Source organism: Coregonus lavaretus, assembly GCF_964263955.1.
Source record: "Coregonus lavaretus genome assembly, contig: HAP1_SCAFFOLD_1459, whole genome shotgun sequence".
Classification (NCBI taxonomy): domain Eukaryota; kingdom Metazoa; phylum Chordata; class Actinopteri; order Salmoniformes; family Salmonidae; genus Coregonus; species Coregonus lavaretus.
This window is the reverse complement of record NW_028161206.1, coordinates 79544-104192: the sequence shown is the minus strand read 5'-3', so window position 1 is coordinate 104192 and position 24649 is coordinate 79544. Positions and strand designations below refer to the sequence as shown.

The window sequence follows — 24649 nt, the reverse complement described above, 5'->3', positions numbered from 1 at the left end:
TAGTTAGGGTCTCGGCTCTGTAGTTGGGGTCTCTGCTCTGTAGTTAGGGTCTCTGCTCTGTAGTTGGGGTCTCGGCTCTGTAGTTGGGGTCTCTGCTCTGTAGTTAGGGTCTCGGCTCTGTAGTTGGGGTCTCTGCTCTGTAGTTGGGGTCTCTGCTCTGTAGTTAGGGTCTCTGCTCTGTAGTTAGGGTCTCTGCTCTGTAGTTAGGGTCTCTGCTCTGTAGTTGGGGTCTCTGCTCTGTAGTTGGGGTCTCTGCTCTGTAGTTAGGGTCTCTGCTCTGTAGTTAGGGTCTCTGCTCTGTAGTTAGGGTCTCTGCTCTGTAGTTGGGGTCTCTGCTCTGTAGTTAGGGTCTCTGCTCTGTAGTTGGGGTCTCTGCTCTGTAGTTGGGGTCTCTGCTCTGAGTGTAATGTAGCTGAGGGGGCCAGTTCAGTGAGAACAGTGTAGTTGACAGTACTTAGCAAAGAGTACACTCCTGCTGGTTAAGACACCCCAGGGAAGACCATAGCTTAGAGATTAGAACAAAGTCATCTGCAGCATCTCTCTCCCCCTGACTCCTGGCTGAAAGCCTGCTCTCTCAGGAGAATGGCAGCTTGAAGCATGTCATAGGTCAAACCAGGACAGCTCACCACTCCTGTCCACAGGCTTTTAGGCTTTCAGCTAGATGACAAACAAGATACTTTCAAGGATTAAAAGACACAGACGCAATAACAAAAAAAACATTTCTCAGACCCAAAGGAATGTCAACTGTTGAATTTTGACTGATACATATCCTATATTTGAGTTTTGAAAGCCCCAATGGCAAGACTGAAGCTAAACCTGCTAAATAAATACCTTACAATATTTGCATGTTCAGACAATAGCCTCCAGGGCTATATTCTCCCTTTATAAATGGATGAAGGTCCGTTTTTAGGTTTAGGTTTATCAGTGTGTGTGTGTGTGTGTTTATCTGGAAGAGTACAATAATGAGTTTAGGGTGAAAATAATTAGAAATTAGATGGGGACCATTGCCTGCCACGGTGCGTTTCCTTTGAACTGTCTTGTTTTTCGATTTTAAAAACAGCTGTATGTAATGTCGTCACACCTTTTAAAAATGATGTGGTTGTAGTGTTTCAATGATCCATTTAGGCAAATTGTGCATTTAATAAAGAGGACAACCTGTATACCCTTCCCACCTATAGGTCGGTGGTAGCCCATTTAAAGCCAGCATGGATAGAATGCAATAATTTACTCATCTTTGCCATATTCTAATAATTTAATGTGCCTAGTTATCGCCACGGTAACTTGAAACTCACGACTGGGTCGCGTCTCTATAGCAACCTAACCGATAGAACGAACGACCAACCGGCTTGAGCAGCAATCCTAGATTTGTGTCGGGACTATATCTCGTGGAAGGATGAAATGGTATGAATATATTCATCAAATTAACATTTAATCAAATCAAATCAAAATTGTATTGGTCACATACACATATTTAGATTTGAAGTAACTTTGAATGAAAATATGTCAATCAATATTTGAATATGTTGGTAACCCGTTGGATAAAAGTGATAATGCACTCGAAGCCGGTGTTTTGAAGAATACATTGTCACGGTTTGCTGGCCCTCTACGAATATATCCTCCAAACACCGGCTTCTCAGGCATTATCACTTAATTGACATATCTCCTAGGGAGTATGGAAAGCACCAATTACAAGACAATGAGGCAAAACATGCTAAACACCTTATAATATTTGCATGTTCAGACAATCACCTCAAGGCCTGTATGAAGCTGAGATGAAGGAATAATGTGTTCATTCTTTAGGACTGTATGAAGCTGAGATGAAGGAATAATGTGTTCATTCTTTAGGACTGTATGAAGCTGAGATGAAGGAATAATGTGTTCATTCTTTAGGACTGTATGAAGCTGAGATGAAGGAATAATGTGTTAATCTTCTTCTCTGTATAACCCACTCTGATTCATTGTTAAATGTCCCGTTACGTTGTTTTGATGATATGTTACTGATGTCTCATTCCATCTCCCCTCCCTCTTTCCATCTCTCACCATCTTACCATCTCTCTGCATCTCTCACCATCTTACCATCTCTCTACATCTCTCACCATCTCTCCATCCCCCCTCCCTCTCTCCATAGTGTTCCAGGAGCGTCCGGAGCTTCCTCCCACCCAGGCCCAGGCGACAGCTCGCTGCATCCCTCCAGAACAGTACTCCTACACCGCCTCCATCCTCAGGCTGCTCCGAAACAAACCCTTCCTCCTCCTCATCCTCACATACGGTCAGTACACCACCCTGGTAATCACTATTGTAACTATTCTACCGCACTGCTGAGCCTAGCTGAGCCGAGCCGAGCTGTACTGGGCTGGCCTGGTTTTGGTTGTCTTCAGTACCTGGTGACCTGCCGTTCTATTAGAAGGTGATTCTTGAGCCAGTTTGAAGCGTGATAAGTGCTAGGTTCTAAAAGTCTGATAATCAATGTCAGTTTAATCCACAGTAGCCAACCAGTTGAGTCTTGGTGCCAGGTGTTTATTGGTGCGTTCGGATGGCATCTCAGGAACTCCTACCTCCCCTTGATTGTATGGGTTAACCTAGCTACATGTTTGTGTTACCATCTTTTGGTCTGAAAGGTGAAAGGTCACAAACTCCTAAACTCATGTATTATCATTCTGGTCAGAGTTTCCCACTAGGAAGGCCATTCTAGTGGTTATTTCCGATAGCATCTGAACGCACCATATTTCCCACACTGCATCACAGGTACACCAATAATGTATTATCCTATGGGAAAGGACTCTCTGTGCAGGCTAGGACGTCATTGGTTGTTTCCAAACAGACGCCATTGGCTGTCCCCAAACAGACGCCATTGGCTGTCCCCAAACAGACGCCATTGGCTGTCCCCAAACAGACGCCATTGGCTGTCCCCAAACAGATGCACAAGGAAGTGTTATGCTGTCATGGTAAAGGGTAAAATAATGTTTTTCTGTTCCCCTTTCGTTATTTCATCTAATCACAGTATCATAAATTCACGTCAGGCTTATTGCCTGTTAAACACTCAGATGTTAGACATTTTTGCCCCAAAGGTTAAACGTTTATTGATAATTCAGTCTATTATTAACATAGGCTAAATGTATTTGATCGATTGCTACCTTCAGAGACAATAAAAAAACGGGTTACTCAAGATTACTTTCACTCTATAGTCATAATAGAATAGTCTATTTTCTGCGTCTTGTCTAAACTATTTCATAAGTCATAATAGGATAGTTTATTACCTAATATAGTGCACTACTATTGACCAGAGGCCCATAGTCCCTGGTCAAAAGTAGTGCACTATATATGGAATAGGGTGCCTTGTGGGACGTAGCCTTGGTTTAACAGCAGCTGTTGGGTTTACAAGCAGGAGAAAGTAACAGCTTTGTTCTGTCTCCTCTCCTGACATTTTAATATGCCATTTAGCAGACGCTTTTATCCACAGCGACTTACAGTCATGCGCGCATACTTTTTTTGTGTATGGGTGGTCCCGGGGATCGAACCCACACTACCTTGGCGTTACAAGCGCCGTGCTCTACCAGCTGAGCTACAGAGGACATCTCTGACATGTGTTAGGGCCATTCTCTGGGCCAGGTGGACAATGTTGTCCTTGTGTCCCAGGACATTAAACTAAACTGCAAAGGCCATGGTGTGTGTGTCTACACTGTAAGTGTGTGGTCCTGTGGTTAGGGGCCTCTACTACATGTGTTTCAGAGGGAACCACTACTAGTGATTGTCAAGCAAATAACTGTCGGTCTCACTGTAATTGACCCTTAACCTCTTAAGGATCGGACCCTTTTTTTTTTTCTTCAATTTTCGCCTAAAATGACATACCCAAATCTAACTGCCTGTAGCTCAGGACCTGAAGCAAGGGTATGCATGTTCTTGATACCATTTGAAAGGAAACACTTTGAAGTTTGTGGAAATGTGAAATTAATGTAGGAGAACATAACACATTAGATCTGGTAAAAGATAATACAAACAAAAAAACATGTATTTCAATTTTTTTGTTTTGTTCCATCATGTTTGAAATGCAAGAGAACGGCCACAATATAATATTGCAGTTTAGGTGCAATTTAGATTTTGGCCACTAGATGGCAGCAGTGTGTGTGCAAAGTTTCAGATTGATCCAGTGAAGCATTGCAATACTGGACTATTTTGTATCAAGTCTGCCCAAATGTGCCGAATTGGTCAATTGATACATTTTCAAGTACATAACTATAGAGAACATTCCCAGGAATGTCATACATGATGGATCATTAGCTTATACACTAACTTTCACACATCTAGATCGCCAGGTGGGGTGGGTGTGGAGCCAGAGACAGCAGGGGTTCAAACTGTAGAACCCAGTTCCTACATTTGAATATAAACATGGATTTTTATCAAACAAAACTATGCTACATTTTATCTCTGGGACCCTTAGGATGACAAATCAGAGCAAGATTACTGAATGTAAGTACATTATTTACCTTCAGAGGTGAATGTATCAAACCAGTTGCCGTGATACGTTTTTTGTTGTTGTTGTGCACTCTCCTCAAACAATAGCATGGTATCTTTTCACTGTAATAGCTACTGTAAATTGGACAGTGCAGTTAGATTAACAAGAATGTAAGCTTTCTGCCCATATAAGACATGTCTATGTCCTGGAAGGTTTGCTGAACAGTAATGCTAATCACATTAGCGCACGTTAGCTCAACCGTCCCGTATACGGGACACCGATCCCGTAGAGGGTAATTAACATAAACAAATTTAGCATCTCCTGGCTTCCACACATAGCCTACAAGCCACTGATGCAGACCTTTTGGAACATCTACATTTGAAAAAGTCTAATAAATCCATTTAATATAGCCTACACCATCACAATAAATCCATTATTTATTTTAGACCAGTCTAAAGAAACATGATATGAAGAAAATGTAGTCTATTTCAGAAGAACAGAATAGCATACTCTGAGTTGTCCTTATGTTAGGTCCTGATCTGGCTATGCCATATGGCTGTGGGCTACACTAGTTCATTTAGCAGACACGATTTGCTTAGAATTCAATGCCATTATTTTACATTATTTCATAGTCTGAAGAACACAATTAAACAAAGCTGAATAAAATATAAATATTTTATCCAAACGATTTGAGGGAGTGCGCACATGTGGCTATTCTGTGTTGAGCGGTTAACAAAGAAATAGGTACTCCTATATGCTTAATTTTGAGTTATTAATGTAACTTTAGTTGATCTACAAACGTTGGGCTATATGTTTTGATTTTTAATACATTGTAAGGCTGCATGATGCGACTCTAATGATGATTTGAAAAAAGTCGCTTGAAAGGCATGAGCTCTGCTTTGTTTGTTTTTTGCGCAGGCTGTACACACTTCGTCAGTCTCTCATTCACAATTTGAGAAGCACTTGATAATGCCTCGAATTTCCCGGCGGCATCTCCTTTGTGTGGCCATAATGAACCCTAAAAAAACATCCATGCCTTTTGCAGCCCGCTCCGAAGCACCTCTCACTCACACTTCTCTCCATGTGATCAGGTCTTTCTCACAGGCTACAAGTGAAGACACACATCGGGGACGCAACTGCGCGCGTCCTTATCCAATTCCGAGGTGCATATTAAAGATATTGGAAGAACGGTCCACATTTTACTTTTTGTCAGCCAACAAGATGAGTAGGCCGAGCGAACAAAAGTTGACCTATTCTGTGCGAGAAACAAATATTCCAAACATAGTCTGGGACAGTTGTGGGATGCGATAGATCCCAAATTAATACAACCACTAGCATCAAAAAACCTTTTTTACGCAATGTGGCTGACTCAACAGATCAGAACGTTTAGCTTAATATGTTGATAAACTATTAGGCTATTTCTTCACATTATAAGCGCAGCAATGTGTAGATGGCAGTGGGCTATAGGCGCGAATGTTCCATTAGCGGGAAAACACCATTATCAAAAGTGACCACAAATGTGATTATGCATATAATGCTTTTATTATAAAGGTGCATTTTTATGGTGAAAATTATCTTCCCAAACTTGAAACTCACGCGCTGCATATGTATGCAAGTTAGGCTCTACACCCGTTGTAAAGCGGATTAATGTGCTTAATTTTAAGAAGTTATTTGGCCACTTTAGTTGTGATACAAACCTTGTGTGCGACTATGATTTAGAAAAAGTCACACAAAAAGGCGTTGTTTCTTGACTTATGCTGGGCATCATTCACAAGTGATAATATATCATTCAGAAGTGAGGCTAATATTGTCACCCATCAGACTATTCTTGATTTAATCTTGTCTTTACATATACTAAATAATATATGTGTGAAATTTGTTTTGATTTAGAATGGACCATTATCATGCACCTGTATAGAAACAGGGGCAGGGGGAAAAAATACATGTCATCTATGCACTTAAACAACGAATGGAGGACGCTTTTCCTGTGGTTCATTTTCATGCCAGCCAGTTGGCTATACTCCTGTTGTAAAAATAAGCAATGTGCTTAATATTTGCTTAATATTAGGAATGTTGAGAAATAAATATAGTAGGTCTAGCCTATAGAAAGCTGATGGGATCCTCCTCTTTTTAATAGAGGCCATCACTCTGTTTTCTCATGCAATGACATACCCTATAGAAATGTTGCGCAACATCAGCTCATGGGCTGGGATGAAGTGTTTGATTCGATTTTCGATTACATTTGCATTGATGTCAGAGTGATAATAGGGACAATGGAGTGCTGAGTACCAGGCAGTTAGCAAGTTTGGTTGGCTGCTAACGACCATCAGCAGCATCAGAGCTTGGAGAAGCCTAGTTACCGTGACTAAACGGTCACGTGGAATTTGACTGCCTTCATGACTCGTGACCGCCGGTGTGGCGGTAATACGGTCACCGCAACAGCCCTAACCACTACCTCTCTCTCTCTCTCTCTCTGTCTCTCTCTCTCTCTCTCTGTCTCTGTCTCTCTGTCTCTCTGTCTCTCTGTCTCTCTGTCTCTCTGTGTCTCTGTGTCTCTGTGTCTCTGTGTCTCTGTGTCTCTGTGTCTCTGTGTCTCTCTGTCTGTCTGTCTGTCTGTCTGTCTGTCTGTCTGTCTGTCTGTCTCTCTCTCTCTCTCTCTCTCTCTCTCTCTCTCTCTCTCTCTCTCTGTCTCTCTGTCTCTCTCTCTGTCTCTCTCTCTCTCTCTGTCTCTCTCTCTCTCTCTGTCTCTCTCTCTCTCTCTCTCTCTCTCTCTCTCCTGACTTACTGACCCCATCGGCCTCTGCTACTACTGTATCCACCACAGACGGGTGACCTACCTCAAACCTCAACCACCTATTGGCTGCTCTCTGAGCGTGCCCAAGTCCCTATTGGCTGTACCTCACTGACTGTGTGTCTCTCTCCCACAGGACTGAACGTGGGCTGCTTCTACGCTGTTGGCACACTACTGAACCGCACGATCATCGAACACTACCCTGTAAGTCCCGCCCTCTTTCCTCTACGAACTGCGTGGACGCAGGAGGCTGCCGAGGGGTTGGACGGCTCACAATAACGGCCCGGAGCGGAGCAAATGGAATGACGTCAGACACCTGGAAACCACGTGTCTGTATTTGTTGTTATTCCACGAGCCCGTCCTCCCCAATTTAAAGGTGTCACCAACCTCCTGTGGTGTACGCACTACTGAACTCTGACCCTGTTGGCTCTACGGTGCAGTAGGGGGACACTGGAACTATTCATTGAAAACACAGGAAGTACAGTTGGAGCGTGTCTCATTTAGATCACAATAGAGACATTACTGTCCTTCCCCATTATGCAGAGTCCTGATCTCTCTGCTCTTTAATGCAGCCTGTGGGCACTGAAAACACTACGGTCAAACACAGCATTGAAATACTGGAAAACACAGTCATTTGAGTAACAATCTAGGCATTATGCCAAGTAGCCTACAGTATTTGGTAAATGATAAGGAGAGAAAGTTATTTTGACAAGTCTCAAGGACTACCCTGTAAGTCCTAATCTCTTTCCTGTGTGTTGGGAAATAAGACCCACGCTGAAACACGAAATAAGACCCACGCTGAAACAGGAAAATACAGCAGGAACATTTACAGGAGGTCACACTGCAGACATTATTGTCTTTCCCTCTTAACTCTACCCTGTAAAATGCTGACCAGACCACGCGCCACACACACACCAGACGCGATCAGGACACGCGGGTTGAAATATCTATAAACAAACTGTTAGAAATTGCGTAATTCAAATCTGGTATTGGAATAAGAATCAAGAGATCTTCAATCCAAGCTAAATTTATTATATGCAAAATGTATGTATGATAAGTATGAAGGTTCGTATATACGGGTCCGCTGAAATACCACGCAGGGCACTCAGAGAACTGATCCATTGTTACAGGTTCTTCTTCAAATACTCTGACAGAGATATTTCCCACCTCTCTGCTGGCCAATCAGAGTAGAGACTGAGCGTGGTTTAGACTTACTCAGCCAATCCGTTGGCGCACCGGCTGGTCCCAGACCCTTGGTGCATCTCTGTTGCCAGGCATAAGTTGTTATCATAACAACCTGTAGAGTCAGCACTTTTTTTCAGTACCCATGTCCTTGGACGGTTCACAGATCACAAAGAATCAGTGTAGTCTAATATTTTGAGACACAAGTTCTTATCTCATCCTACCCCCTAACGTTCCTCACATGAATCACAGCCTGTTATGTGAAACAATTTATATCAGTATAGTACAAACCTATGCTTATCATTAATGCATTCCTTCTAAGCTATTCATCACATACAGATCCAATTATGAGAAAATAGAACCCCACAGAACTCTGAACCAACTATATTAACTTGGGGACAGGTCGAAAACCATTAAACATGTATGGCAATTTAGCTAGCTAGCTTGCTGTTGCTAGCTAATTAGTCCTGGGACATAAAGATTGGGTTGTTATTTTACCTGAAATGTACAAGGTCCTCTACTCTGCTGCTTCTTCCTCTTCTTCTTTGGACTTTATATGGCAGTTGGCAACCAACTTTAAGGTGCATTACCACCCCCAACTGGACTGGTGTGTGGACCTTTCGATCACCCATGTGGGTATATGCTCCTAAAAACCAATGAGGAGATGGGAGAGGCGGGACTTGCAGCGCGTCGAGCGTCACAAATAGAACCAAGTTCTATTTTAGCGCCTGGCTACGCAGACGCTCGTGAGCAGTGTAGGTGCAATGATTGAAAAACATGGATGTGTAAATGTTATAGTTAGTTGAAGAAGTGGCCCAGTTTGCATAGCTGGTTGTAATGATATAGTTAGTTGAAGAAGTGGCCCAGTTTGCCTAGCTGGTTGTAATGATATAGTTAGTTGAAGAAGTGGCCCAGTTTGCCTAGCTGGTTGTAATGATATAGTTAGTTGAAGAAGTGGCCCAGTTTGCCTAGCTGGTTGTAATGATATAGTTAGTTGAAGAAGTGGCCCAGTTTGCCTAGCTGGTTGTAATGATATAGTTAGTTGAAGAAGTGGCCCAGTTTGCCCAGCTGGTTGTAATGATATAGTTAGTTGAAGAAGTGGTCCAGTTTGCCTAGCTGGTTGTAATGATATAGTTAGTTGAAGAAGTGGCCCAGTTTGCCTAGCTGGTTGTAATGATATATACTGAACAAAAATATAAATGCAACATGTAAAGTGTTGGTCCAATGTTTAATGAGCAGAAATATTAGATCCCAGAAATGTTAAAGACCTGTTAGTGAGCATTTCTCCTTTGCCAAGATAATCCATCGACCTGACAGGTGTGGCATATCAAGAAGCTGATTAAACAGCATGATCATTACACAGGTGCACCTTGTGCTGGGTACAATAAAAGGCCACTCTAAAATGTGCAGTTTTGTCACACATCACAATGCCACAGATGTCTCAAGTTTTGAGGGAGTGCACAATTGGCATGCTGACAGCAGGACTGTCCACCAGAAGTGTTGCCAGAGAATTGAATGTTCATTTCTCTACCATAAGCCACCTCCAACATCGTTTTAGAGAATTTGGCAGTATGTCCAACCGGCCTCACAACCGCAGACCACGTGTAACCACGCCAGCCCAGGACCTCCACATCCGGCTTCTTCACCTGCGGGATCGTCTGAGACCAGCCACCCAGACAACTGATGAAACTGAGGAGTATTTCTGTCTGTAATAAAGCCCTTTTGTGGGGGAAAAACTCATTCTGATTGGCTGGGCCTGTTCCCTCCCAGGCCCACCCATGGCTGCACTCTTGCCCAGTAATGTGAAATCCATAGATTAGGTCCTAATGAATTTAATTAAATTGACTGATTTCCTTATATGAACTGTAACTCAGTAAACATTTTGAAATTGTTGCAGGTTGCGTTTATATTTTTGTTCAGTGTAGTTTGTTGAAGAAATGGCCCAGTCCCAGCCTGCCTAGCTGGTTGTAATGATATAGTTAGAACACATTTTACCTTCTGGTGACGTTTCCTCTAAGCGTGTGGGCGTGGAGCTGCCGCGCAGAAGAAATATCAGCCCGCGCAAAGAAGCATAAGATTGAACTTCACTCGACTTTTTAGGTTTTTTTTCCTTTTAATGTTGGGAATTGTGATCGAATCAACGCAATATTAGCTACTTTCAATGCAACATACAGAAACAAAAAACAAACTATGCGAGAGATTTTGTTGTAGGCAGAGCGGAGCGCATCGGAGTAGGATTCTATTGCATTGACAGGCACGACTCAGGCCGGTACTCTACACAGACCGGGGCGCCATAACCAATCAGAGCTGCCTTAATGCAAATAGACCATTGCCATATATGGATTTGTGCCATTCACTTTGAACTGGATCGTGTTTACAACGTGAGCGGTCGTGAGTAGACGCACATATTTTGAGATCAAAGAGAGAGCTGCGTGTAGCCACGTGTCCACATGCTGTTCATATCCTTTGCTAGTTAGTGAGTTATTAGCCCAGTTATAGATCATTTGTAGTCAGCAATAGGGGAGTGATTTGCTTCCTACAAGAGCACAAAACGTGTCCATTTCTAGCCATCTTTGAAAAGCCAGTCAGGTAAAGAGCTTTTTTTTTTTATGTCTTAAAGGGGCAGTGTTATATTTTGAGACAGGCTTGAATAAGCTAAGTAGCCAATAGGCAGAGGGTAGCATAATTTGTCTGATTCTCTGTAATAATGGTATGGGAATGAGAATGAATTGTATTTTGCAAATTGGTTTCTTGCATCAAACAACACAACAAAAGTTGATATTTTTTTTTATTTTTTAAAGTCTTATTAAATGTAGGCCTACATTGAACACCACACATTGGCTGCTACTGTCGGCTGAACGATAGAACAGCTATTTCCATGTTAAAATGTTATGTGACGCATTTTCTCCATTGTTGTTGATGGTAGGCCACTCTGATAGGCCTACATTATGATCAAATAGCCACAGTAGCCTACTGGACCACTGTTAAAACTGTAAGTTAAAGTGGGTACAGCCTCAGTGTTCACAGTAAACGCGTGCCGGAAGGTTAAAGTTTGCGCTCAGCAGACCTGAAATTTGCTCAGTGCCGAAAATGATTAAGAGGGAACGTTGCCTGCTGGGTTATTTTCTGTTTGCTCCAGTTGAAAAGGAATTCACTCCAACCCTGCTGCCCTCACTCAAATCTATTGAGCTGAAAAACATCAGTATATTATCGGTCTCTTCTACAGAAAGACTAGCTGCCCACTCCCTCGTGATGGTACCTGTTTTTAGCATGTATAGCGCTTGTCAAACTCATTCCACGGAGGGCCGAGTGTCTGCAGGTTTTCAATCCACCCTTGTACTTGATTGATGAATTAAGGTCACTGATTATTAAGGAACTTCCCTCACCTGGTTGTCTAGGTCACAAATTATTAAGGACCTCCCCTCACCTGGTTGTCTAGGTCACTGATTATTAAGGAACTCCCCTCACCTGGTTGTCTAGGTCACTGATTATTAAGGAACTCCCCTCACCTGGTTGTCTAGGTCACTGATTATTAAGGAACTCCCCTCACCTGGTTGTCTAGGTCACTGATTATTAAGGAACTCCCCTCACCTGGTTGTCTAGGTCACTGATTATTAAGGAACTCCCCTCACCTGGTTGTCTAGGTCACTGATTAGTAAGGACCTCCCCTCACCTGGTTGGCTAGGTCACTGATTAGTAAGGACCTCCCCTCACCTGGTTGTCTAGGTCATAATTGAAAGGAAAAACCAAAAACCTGCAGTCGCTCAGCCCTCCGTGGAGTTTGACACCCCTGCTGTAAAGCATCACATTCATCTCATTCCTCTGTTCAACACTGAAGACATAGCTCAGGGAAACGTTTCCAGTCCAGTTTCCTCCCTTGCCAACCCCTCGCGCTCCACAGTTTGGATGGAAACCGCTGGGTTAGTGTAGCATGCACAATGCTAACCCTGAGATATGGCACAGAATTCCCTACATAGCGAACTACTTTTGACCAGAGCCACACACACACTAACCTTACTCTCCCCCGGTCTGTCTGTCTGTCTGTCCTGACCCGCAGGGTGAAGAGTTGAATGCAGGAAGGATAGGCCTCACCATCGTTATCGCTGGCATGGTGGGTTCGCTGATCTGTGGCATCTGGCTAGACAGAACCAAAACATACAAGTGAGTAAAGTCCAGGTGATTTAAAGTGAATAGAAGAATGAAGGAACACTGGGAAAGGGAGCGGGGAGATGCAGGGAAGTGGGATAAGATGCACTATTATTCCCATATGCTTCCTTGTCTAATTTCAAAACACTGTCTGGAGCCAACCCAGTGGGCAAAGCCGGTGGCCAACCCGGTGGTCCTCTGTAGCTCAATTGGTAGAGCATGGCGCTTGTAACGCCAGGGTAGTGGGTTCGATCCCCGGGACCACCCATACGTAAAAATGTATGCACACATGACTGTAAGTCGCTTTGGATAAAAGCGTCTGCTAAATGGCATATTATATTATTTATATTATTATTATATTACAAAGCTGTTTCGTTTCATGTTGTTTCGTGTTGTTGCGTGTTCCAGCTAGCTGTGAGCTGTTCAGTGTTTCTCTGTGTGTGATGCCTGTTTCCCCATCTAGACTCAGAGCCCTGCTGGGTGTCTGTGTCTGTGTCACTTGCTCGCTGCATGCTCGGGACAAGACAGAACCCAGCTCTGTTTTTCCAGGTGCAGCCTGCTGATATCTCTCCTAACCTCTGAACCCTGGCTTACCCCATGGGGTCGCAGGCGACGTGTTCAGAGAGAGGACACCTTCAAACCCAAAGCCCCCCTTTGACGTCTCATTCTCTGTGACTACGTTCTGTATCTCTGAACTGATCTCATTCTCTGTGACTACGTTCTGTATCTCTGAACTGATCTCATTCTCTGTGACTACGTTCTGTATCTCTGAACTGATCTCATTCTCTGTGACTACGTTCTGTATCTCTGAACTGATCTCATTCTCTGTGACTACGTTCTGGATCTCTGAACTGATCTCATTCTCTGGGACAACGTTCTGTATCTCTGAACTGATCTCATTCTCTGTGACTACGTTCTGTATCTCTGAACTGATCTCATTCTCTGTGACTACGTTCTGAATCTCTGAACTGATCTCATTCTCTGGGACAACGTTCTGTATCTCTGAACTGATCTCATTCTCTGTGACTACGTTCTGTATCTCTGAACTGATCTCATTCTCTGTGACTACGTTCTGTATCTCTGAACTGATCTCATTCTCTGTGACTACGTTCTGTATCTCTGAACTGATCTCATTCTCTGGGACAACGTTCTGTATCTCTGAACTGATCTCATTCTCTGGGACAACGTTCTGTATCTCTGAACTGATCTCATTCTCTGTGACTACGTTCTGTATCTCTGAACTGATCTCATTCTCTGTGACTACGTTCTGTATCTCTGAACTGATCTCATTCTCTGTGACTACATTCTGTATCTCTGAACTGATCTCATTCTCTGTGACTACATTCTGTATCTCTGAACTGATCTCATTCTCTGTGACTACGTTCTGTATCTCTGAACTGATCTCATTCTCTGTGACTACGTTCTGTATCTCTGAACTGATCTCATTCTCTGTGACTACGTTCTGTATCTCTGAACTGATCTCATTCTCTGTGACTACGTTCTGTATCTCTGAACTGATCTCATTCTCTGTGACTACGTTCTGTATCTCTGAACTGATCTCATTCTCTGTGACTACGTTCTGTATCTCTGAACTGATCGCATTCTCTGTGACTACGTTCTGTATCTCTGAACTGATCTCATTCTCTGGGACGACGTTCTGTATCTCTGAACTGATCGCATTCTCTGTGACTACGTTCTGTATCTCTGAACTGATCGCATTCTCTGTGACTACGTTCTGTATCTCTGAACTGATCTCATTATCTGTGACTACGTTCTGTATCTCTGCCCCAGTCAGACCGACACACAGCAACACCACCAGAGCTACAATACCCCTCATTCTTTACCTGTCCTGGACTTGATCTGTGTGAAACAGCAATGTTGTGTGTGTCGATGATGTGTCTGTTGTGTGTGTCCATGATGTGTCTGTGTGTGTGTGTGTGTGTGTGTGTGTCCATGATGTGTCTGTGTGTGTGTGTGTGTGTGTCCATGATGTGTCTGTGTGTGTCTGTGTGTCCATGAACTGGAAGCTGTTCAAGGGCATTTCTAACACATTTGATGAGATGTCTTAGTAAACTATTTACCAATGAACTGATTTTATCTACAGTGATGAACACACAGTTACAGTGGGGAAAAAAAGTATTTAGTCAGCCACCAATGGTCCAAGTTCTCCCACTTAAAAAGATGAGAGAGGCCTGTAATTTTCATCATAGGTACACGTCAACTATGACAGACAAAATGAGAATTTTTTCCAGAAAATCACATTGTAGGATTTTTAATGAATTTATTTGCAAATGATGGTGGAAAATAAGTATTTGGTCAATAACAAAAGTTTCTCAATACTTTGTTATATACCCTTTGTTGGCAATGACACAGGTCAAACGTTTTCTGTAAGTCTTCACAAGGTTTTCACACACTGTTGCTGGTATTTCGGCCCATTCCTCCATGCAGATCTCCTCTAGAGCAGTGATGTTTTGGGGCTGTCGCTGGGCAACACGGACTTTCAACTCCCTCCAAAGATTTTCTATGGGGTTGAGATCTGGAGACTGGCTAGGCCACTCCAGGACCTTGAAATGCTTCTTACGAAGCCACTCCTTCGTTGCCCGGGCGGTGTGTTTGGGATAATTGTCATGCTGAAAGACCCAGCCACGTTTCATCTTCAATGCCCTTGCTGATGGAAGGAGGTTTTCACTCAAAATCTCACGATACATGGCCCCATTCATTCTTTCCTTTACACGGATCAGTCGTCCTGGTCCCTTTGCAGAAAAACAGCCCCAAAGCATGATGTTTCCACCCCCATGCTTCACAATAGGTATGGTGTTCTTTGGATGCAACTCAGCATTCTTTGTCCTCCAAACACGACGAGTTGAGTTTTTACCAAAAAGTTATATTTTGGTTTCATCTGACCATATGACATTCTCCCAATCCTCTTCTGGATCATCCAAATGCACTCTAGCAAACTTCAGACGGGCCTGGACATGTACTGGCTTAAGCAGGGGGACACGTCTGGCACTGCAGGATTTGAGTCCCTGGCGGCGTAGTGTGTTACTGATGGTAGGCTTTGTTACTTTGGTCCCAGCTCTCTGCAGGTCATTCACTAGGTCCCCCCGTGTGGTTCCGTGATTTTTGCTCACCGTTCTTGTGATCATTTTGACCCCACGGGGTGAGATCTTGCGTGGAGCCCCAGATCGAGGGAGATTATCAGTGGTCTTGTATGTCTTCCATGTCCTAATAATTGCTCCCACAGTTGATTTCTTCAAACCAAGATTCTTACCTATTGCAGATTCAGTCTTCCCAGCCTGGTGCAGGTCTACAATTTTGTTTCTGGTGTCCTTTGACAGCTCTTTGGTCTTGGCCATAGTGGAGTTTGGAGTGTGACTGTTTGAGGTTGTGGACAGGTGTCTTTTATACTGATAACAAGTTCAAACAGGTGCCATTAATACAGGTAACGAGTAGAGGACAGAGGAGCCTCTTAAAGAAAAAGTTACAGGTCTGTGAGAGCCAGAAATCTTGCTTGTTTGTAGGTGACCAAATACTTATTTCCTCCATAATTTGCAAATAAATTCATAAAAAATGTGATTTTACAGGCCTCTCTTTTACACACCACCACCACCATGCTTGACCGTTGGTATGAGGTTCTTACTGTGGAATGCAGTGTTTTGGTTTTTGGCAGACGCTCTGAATTTACGAACGCCCAGAGTGCACTCTGGCATTCCAGTATGAATATAGGAACACGCCATAAAGTTGACATGGATCTAGAACCCTAGGTAGGATGATGTCATAGAGGCCCTTTTACATCATAATTGCAGAATTTGTCAGCCATTTTGGCTGGGGCCTGCTCTGGTTGGGACATCAAATAGATCTAGAATTCCTATCTACTAATATATTGTCTATGGTTGACGTCAATCCAATAACTGGCAGTCAACCTGTCTCCTGAGCCAATCAGCCCCATCACCAACGTTGTCTGTTTACTTGACCTTTGTTTCTGCCCCACTCCATCCTCTCAGTTCAGCAAATAGGCATCCGTAAGTGTTGTTCACTATCAGTTAATTGGTTGGCAATCGCTGTCTAAAGACGTACGCAACACATGTATCGTCCAAAAAGTTATACTTTTGACTCATCTGTCCATAGAACATTCTTCCAAGAGTCTTGATGATTATCCAGATGCTTCCAGGTGCTTTTTTGACAAACTTGAGTCGACTGTTTGGATGAGATGGGTCTCATTATACCTGGCAAAAACCAAAACACTGCATTCCACAGTAAGAACCTCATACCAACGGTCAAGCATGGTGTTGGTAGTGTGATGGTTTGGGGATGCTTTGCTGCCTCAGGACCTGGACGACTTGCCTTAATAGAAGGAACCATGAATTCTGCTCTGTATCAGATAATTCTACAGGAGAATGTCAGACCATCCGTCTGTGAGCTGAAGCTGAAGCGCAGCTGGGTCATGCAGCAAGACAATGATCCAAAACACACAATCAAGTCATGAAAGTACATGAAAATGGTTAAAAAGCAACACATTTGAAGTCAAAGTCCAGACCTAATCCCAATTGAGATGTTGTGGCAGGACTTGAAACGAGCAGTTCATGCTTGAAAACCTACAAATGTCGCTGAGTTAAAGCAGTTCTGCATGCAAGAGTGGGCCAACATTTATTTTACAGCGATGTGAGAGACTGATCAACAACTACAGGAAGCATTTGGTTGGAGTCATTGCAGCTAAAGGTGGCACAACCAGTTATTGAGTGTAAGGGAGCAATTACTTTTTCACACAGGGGAATTGGATGTTGCATAACTTTGTTAATGAAATAAATACAATAATTATCAATTTACCGATTTTTATTGATTGTGTCTTCCAGACAGACTACCCTGGCGGTCTACCTCATGTCCTTCGTAGGGATGTTGGTCTACGCCTTCACCCTCAGTCTGGGTCATCTCTGGGTAGTCTTCCTCACTGCTGGAGCTCTGGGGTAAGACCACCTACTCTCTCTCTCTCCCTCTCTCTCTCTCTCTCTCTCTCTCTCTCTCTCTCTCTCTCTCTCTCTCTCTCTCTCTCTCTCTCTCTCTCTCTCTCTCTCTCTCTCTCTCTCTCTCTCTCTCTCTCTCTCTCTCTCTCTCTCCTCTCTCTCTCTCTCTCTCTCTCTCTCCCCTCTCTCCCTCTCTCTCCTCCCTCTCTCCCTCTCTCTCTCTCTCTCCTCCCCTCTCTCCCTCTCTCTCTCTCTCTCTCCTCCCCCCTCTCTCCCTCTCCCCCTCTCTCTCCCTCTCCCTCTCCCCCCTCTCTCTCCCTCTCCCTCTCCCTCTCCCTCTCTCTCTCTCTCTCTCTCTCTCTCTCTCTCTCTCTCTCCTCCCCTCTCTCCCTCTCTCTCTCCTCCCCTCTCTCCCTCTCTCTCTCTCTCTCCTCACCCCTCTCTCTCTCCCTCTCCCCCTCCCCCCCCCCCTCTCCCTCTCCCTCTCCCTCTCTCTCTCTCCCCCTCTCCCTCTCCCTCTCTCTCAAGCTGCAACCTCTGCCTTTTACACACACTGACCTCCCTCTCTCCCTCTCGCTCTCTCTGACCTGAGCTGCAACCTTTGCCTTTTACACACACTGACCTACACACTGACATTTATGAAGCCATAAGCTGTCTGTCAACCCAGGCTATTCTGGTATTTGTACAATACAGTACGCTATGTATAGTATTATACCTTGCGTAACTTAACTGTCCAAGGCGTTTGGCATTCAACTCTTTTATGTTCTATTGCATTCTTTGCCGTATGTCCCCTTTCTCCTTGTTGACTGTTGTGGCGTCTCTAGGCGTCAATATACACATAGTGCCTTGCAAAAGTATTCATACCCCTTGGATTTCTTCACGTTTTGTTGCTACGAAGTGGGATTAAAATGGATTTAATTGTAAATTGTTGTCAACAATCTACACAATTCTCTCAGTGTTTTTTTTTTTTTTACATGTATTTAAAAAAAAAGATGAATAGAAATTAAATAACTGAAATATAGTTGTTGCAAAGTATTCAGCTCCCCGAGTCAATACATGTTAAAATCACCTTTGGCGCCGATTTACAGCTGTGAGTTTTATTGGGTACGTCTCAAAGAGCTTTACACACCTGGATTGTACAATATTAGCCCATTATTCTTTTCATAATTCTTCAAGCTCTGTCAAGGTGTTGGGGATCGTGGGTAGACAGCAATTTTCTTGCCATAGATTTTCAAGCATATTTAAGTCAAAACTGTAACTTGGCCACTCAGGAACATTCACTGACGTCTTGGTAAGTAACTCCAGTGTATATTTGACTTTGTGTTGTAGGTTATTGTCCTGCTGAAGGTGAAATCCTCTCCCAGTGTCTGCCTTAAAGCAGACTGAAGCAGGTTTTCCTCTAAGATTTTGCCTGTTCTTAGCTCCATCCCATTTATTTTCATCCTGAAAAACTCCCACAGTATTTGCCGATGTCAAGCATACCCATTCCATGATGCAGCCAGCACCATGCTTGAAAATAAGGAGGCAGTTACTCCGTGATGTGTTGTTGGATTTTCCCCAAACATAAAGCTTTTCATTTAGGCCAAAAAGTGTATTCCTGTGTTTTTTTTGGCAGTATTACTTTAGTGCCTTGTTGCTAACAGGATGCATGTTTTGGAATATTTTTTATTCTGTATATTTGTATTCTTCTTTTAACACTGTCATTTAAGTCATTATTGTGGCGTCACTACAATGTTGTTGATCCATCCTCAGTTTTCTACCATCGAAGCCATTGAACTCTGTAGCTGTTTTTTTAAATCACCATTGGCCTCGTGGTGACATCCCTGAGCAGTTTCATTCCTGTCCTGCAGCTCAGTTCAGAAGGACGACTGTATCTTTGATGGGTCTGGGTGGTTTAATGCATAATGCACAGCAGAATTATTAACTTGACCATGCTTAAAGAGATATTCAATGTCTGATTTGTTATTGTTACCCATCTACCAATCACTGCCCTTCTTTATGAGGCTTTCGACAGGCTCCCTGGTCTTTGTAGTTTAATCTGTGCTTTAAATTCAATACTTGACTGAGGGATCTTACAGATCATTTAACATTACATTTGAGTCATTTAGCAGACGCTCTTATCCAGAGCGACTTACAGGAGCAATTAGTGTTAAGTGCCTTGCTCAAGGGCACATCGACAGATTTTTCACCTAGTCGGCTCGGGGATTAGAACCATCGACCTTTCGGTTACTGGCACAACGCTCTTAACCACTAAGCTACCTGCCGCCCCAGATGTTGTATGTATGGGGGACAGAGGAAGGGTTAGTCATTAAAAAACAATTTCAACCCCAATTATTTCATACAGAGTGATTCCATGTCATTTTTGTTAAGCCCGTGTTACTCCTGAACTAATTTAGGCTTGCCGGAAACAAAGGGGCTGAATACTTTTATGCATCTACCTATATTTTAGTTATTACATTTTTAAGAATCTTTAACAAATGTTAGAATTTTTTTCTTCCACTTTTAAGTATTTTGAGTAGATTGTTGACAAAAAAATGACAACTCAATCAATTTGAATTCCCACTTTGTAAAACACAGATGTAGCCATCGTGCTTCTACGTCTGCATTGCTTGCTCTCTGGGGTTTCAGGTTGGGTTTCTGTGAAAGCACTTTGTGGCATCTGCTGATGTAAAAAGGGCTTTATAAATACATTTTGATTGAATAAAATGTGAAGATATACAAGAGGACTGAATACTTTTGCAAGGCACTGTATTACCACAGAATGAAATAGAAGACTAGAGTGAACATTGGCTTCCTAGTTTCATGGTCAGGAAAGCGGTTCCCAGTATATGGCCAAGCTGCAAAGTCAAAATTGGCTAGATCGTAAAAGTATATGAAAAACAAGCATTCGGTTGAGAGAATGCCAAGAGTGTGCAAAGCTGTCATCAAGGCAAAGGGTGGCTATTTGAAGAATCTCAAATATAAAATATATTTTGATTTGTTTTAACACTTTTTTGGGTTACTACATGATTCCATATGTGTTATTTCATAGTTTTGATGTCTTCACTATTATTCTACAATGTAGAAAATAGTAAAAAATAAAGAAAAACCCTTGAATGACTAGGTGTGTCCAAACTTTTCACCCGTACTGTATGTCTGTAGGTTCTTCATGACAGGCTATCTTCCCCTGGGCTTTGAGTTTGGTGTGGAGCTGACCTACCCCGAGTGTGAAGGCACCTCTTCAGGCCTGCTCAACTGCTCTGCACAGGTGAACACACACACACACACACACACACACACACACACACACACACACACACAAGCACAGCAGCTGCTTCAGACAGTTGGCAGATCAAAGCTTTTCATAGCCATGTGATATATTGTGTTTTACGGAAATATACATCTGTCTGTCTGGCCGTCTAGACGTCTGTCTGTCTGGCCGTCTAGACGTCTATCTGCCTGGCCGTCTAGACGTCTGTCTGTCTGGCCGTCTAGACGTCTGCCTGGCCGTCTAGACGTCTGTCTGCCTGGCCGTCTAGACGTCTGTCTGCCTGGCCGTCTAGACGTCTGTCTGCCTGGCCGTCTAGACGTCTGTCTGTCTGGCCGTCTAGACGTCTGTCTGTCTGGCCGTCTAGACGTCTGTCTGCCTGGCCGTCTAGACGTCTGTCTGTCTGGCCGTCTAGACGTCTGTCTGCCTGGCCGTCTAGACGTCTGTCTGTCTGGCCGTCTAGACGTCTGTCTGCCTGGCCGTCTAGACGTCTGTCTGCCTGGCCGTCTAGACGTCTGTCTGTCTGGCCGTCTAGACGTCTGTCTGCCTGGCCGTCTAGACGTCTGTCTGCCTGGCCGTCTAGATGTCTGGCCGTCTAGACGTCTGTCTGTCTGGCCGTCTAGACGTCTGTCTGTCTGGCCGTCTAGACGTCTGTCTGCCTGGCCGTCTAGACGTCTGTCTGCCTGGCCGTCTAGACGTCTGTCTGCCTGGCCGTCTAGACGTCTGTCTGCCTGGCCGTCTAGATGTCTGGCCTTCTAGACGTCTGTCTGTCTAGATGTCTGTCTGTCTGCCTGTGTATAGCACTACAGCCTATACATGTCTCTCCACATACAGGTGGTTGGTATCATCTTCACTATCTGCCAGGGGAAGATCATCATCATCTCTCTCTCTCTCTCTCTCTCTCTCTCTCTCTCTCTGTCTCTCTGTCTCTCTGTCTCTCTGTCTCTCTGTCTCTCTCTCTCTCTCTCTCTCTCTCTCTCTCTCTCTCTCTCTCTCTGTCTCTCTCTCTCTCTGTCTTTCTCTCTGTCTCTCTCTCTGTCTCTGTCTCTCTCTCTCTCTCTGTCTCTCTCTCTGTCTCTCTCTCTGTCTCTCTCTCTCTCTCTCTCTCTCTCTCTCTCTCTCTCTGTCTCTCTCTCTGTCTCTGTCTCTGTCTCTCTCTCTCTCTCTCTCTCTCTCTCTCTCTCTCTGTCTCTGTCTCTGTCTCTGTCTCTGTCTCTGTCTCTCTCTCTCTCTCTCTCTCTCTCTCTCTCTGTCTCTCTCTGTCTCTGTCTGTCTCTCTCTCTCTCTCTCTCTCTCTGTCTCTCTGTCTCTCTGTCTCTCTCTCTCTGTCTCTCTCTCTCTCTGTCTCTGTCTCTGACTCTCTTTCTGTGTCTCTCAATTTAAGAGCATTATTGGCATGGGAAATGTGTGTTAACATTGCCAAAGCAATTGAAGTAGATAGTAAACAAAAGTGAAATAAACAATAAATATTAACAGTAAACATTACACTCAGAAGTTCCAAAAGAATAAAGACATTTCAAATGTCATATTATGTCTATATACAGTGTTGTAACAATGTGCAAATAGTTAAAGTAAAAATGGGAAAATAAATAAACATAAATATGGGTTGTATTTACAACCCCCCCCCCCCCCCCTATACAGGTGTTTGGTATAATCTTCACTATCTGCCAGGGGAAGATTATAGATAACTATGGGACGCTGGCAGGAAACATCTTCCTCTCTGTCTTCCTCTTCATCGGATCGGTCCTCACAGGTACGGACCCTTTACTTACATGTTTACGTAAGGAGACTATTTTGTACTTGAATAGACAGAGGGAGAAACTGATTGAAAAGGATGAGCAGTGTAAAACCACAGGAGTTAAACTCATTCCATGGAGGGCAGAGTGTCTGCGGGTTTTCACTCCTCCCTTGAGCAATTAAGGTCATTGATTAGTTAGGAACTCCCCTCACCTGGTTGTTTAAGACTTAATTGGACACAAATTGAAAGGAAATGACAAAAACCAGCAGACACTGAGCCCCTCCATGGAAGGAGTTTGACACCCCTGACCTAAACTGTAGAAAACCTGATCATGGTATCGTCTGGTCTAGAGGCCTCTGCTGGTGTAGAACGTAGCAGAAAGGGGATTCCATCCTCAGAAGACTGGGGGCTATGTAAGGGCCGATGAAGACTGGGGGCGATGTAAGGGCTGATGAAGACTGGGGGCTATGTAAGGACTGATGAAGACTGGGGGCTATGTAAGGGCTGATGAAGACTGTGTTGACCGCTAAGCCAATCTCTGGCAAACAGCCAAAGTGGCACAGCTGCTAGCTAGCTAACGTTAGCTAATCAAATCAAATCAAATTGTATTGGTCACATGCGCCGAATACAACAGGTGCAGACATTACATTGAAATGCTTACTTACAGCCCTTAACCAACAGTGCATTTATTTTAAACAAAAAAAGTAAGAATAAAACAACAACAAAAAAAGTGTTGAGAAAAAAAGAGCAGAAGTAAAATAAAGTGACAGTAGGGAGGCTATATATACAGGGGGGTACCGTTGCAGAGTCAATGTGCGGGGGCACCGGCTAGTTGAGGTAGTTGAAGTAATATGTACATGTGGGTAGAGTTAAAGTGACTATGCATAAATACTTAACAGAGTAGCAGCAGCGTAAAAAGGATGGGGTGGGGGGGCAGTGCAAATAGTCCGGGTAGCCATGATTAGCTGTTCAGGAGTCTTATGGCTTGGGGGTAGAAGCTGTTGAGAAGTCTTTTGGACCTAGACTTGGCACTCCGGTACCGCTTGCCGTGCGGTAGCAGAGAGAACAGTCTATGACTAGGGTGGCTGGAGTCTTTGACAATTTTGAGGGCCTTTTTGCTAACCACATTTGCTTCATCAAGTAACTTCATCATAGCAAAAATTAACGTTTACCCCTCTCATATGAATATGAAAGTACAGTAACGTTATCATACAGTGTCATTCATATTATACGTAGCTAGCAAGCTAAACAAAATGTCTGTACCCATTAGCTTCCTAGTTAGCTGAATGCTAGGTTGAAGATGACAAAGGTTAAGACAACAGACTCTTTGTAACAATGGGACCAGCGTTGCTATTTAGCAACGGCGCTGGTAGTTAGCAACGGCGCGGTCCCAGATTAGTGACGACGTTGTCTTAACCTGTATATTTTCGACCTAGGCTGAATGCTAACGTCAGTCAACGTTAGCTAAACAATAGCTAGATTGCTTTTCGGCCTACCTTAGAACAAACCATGCTTAATTTCATAAATATCATGCAAGTCATTACATTGTTAATTCACTGGGCAGTTGATGCTTGCTTTTTCATTAAAATAAATTAAGGTATTATGAAGATTCCCGTAAAGCTATGTCGTCAATTTCAGAGTAACTGGCTTTTACTGCAGTACAATGCAGTTTAACTGCAGTTATTCTGCAATTACTGCGTCCAAAATACCACAGTCGACTACAGTTACTGCACTTTTACTGCAGTTTTAACCCTAGGATGCATATCAAAATGACCCGGCCTAATGTTTTTTTGCTGTATTGATCCCCCCCCAAAAAAAATGTCATCTAATATTCCAGGAATTCCTTAAATAATGTGTCTTTAATGTTCCAACATCATAGTTTTGTTTTTTAATATGTTATTTTTTTAAGTAAAAGTAGTTTTTGCATCACTACCCCAAGTTTTCATATGTGGGTCAAATATGACCCGTATGTATTTCCTATGGAATTCACTGCATTGCACTCGTCAAACTGACCTTTTTTCTTTTTGCTACAACAATAATAAAATCAATGTAATTAATAAAGAATGTATTAAATATCTTGTTTTTTTAATGTTCATTAATCACCGTTTTCCTTTCTCCTTTTTAACTCATT

At 43.3% G+C, this 24649-nt stretch overlaps 1 protein-coding gene across 1 annotated transcript in view; it reads left to right on the top strand.

Moving 5' to 3' along the window:
• Positions 1–2128: 2128 nt before the first annotated feature.
• Positions 2129–24649, top strand: part of LOC311121018 (choline/ethanolamine transporter flvcr2b-like) — a gene marked incomplete at its 5' end in the record, with an annotated part of 43197 nt that continues 20676 nt past the window's right edge. The window contains 6 exons of the mRNA XM_084195560.1: positions 2129–2269; positions 7381–7448; positions 12484–12587; positions 17426–17536; positions 20675–20780; positions 22422–22533. Of these exons, the coding sequence (XP_084051686.1) occupies positions 2129–2269; positions 7381–7448; positions 12484–12587; positions 17426–17536; positions 20675–20780; positions 22422–22533 (642 nt within the window). The remainder of the gene's footprint in view (positions 2270–7380; positions 7449–12483; positions 12588–17425; positions 17537–20674; positions 20781–22421; positions 22534–24649) is intronic.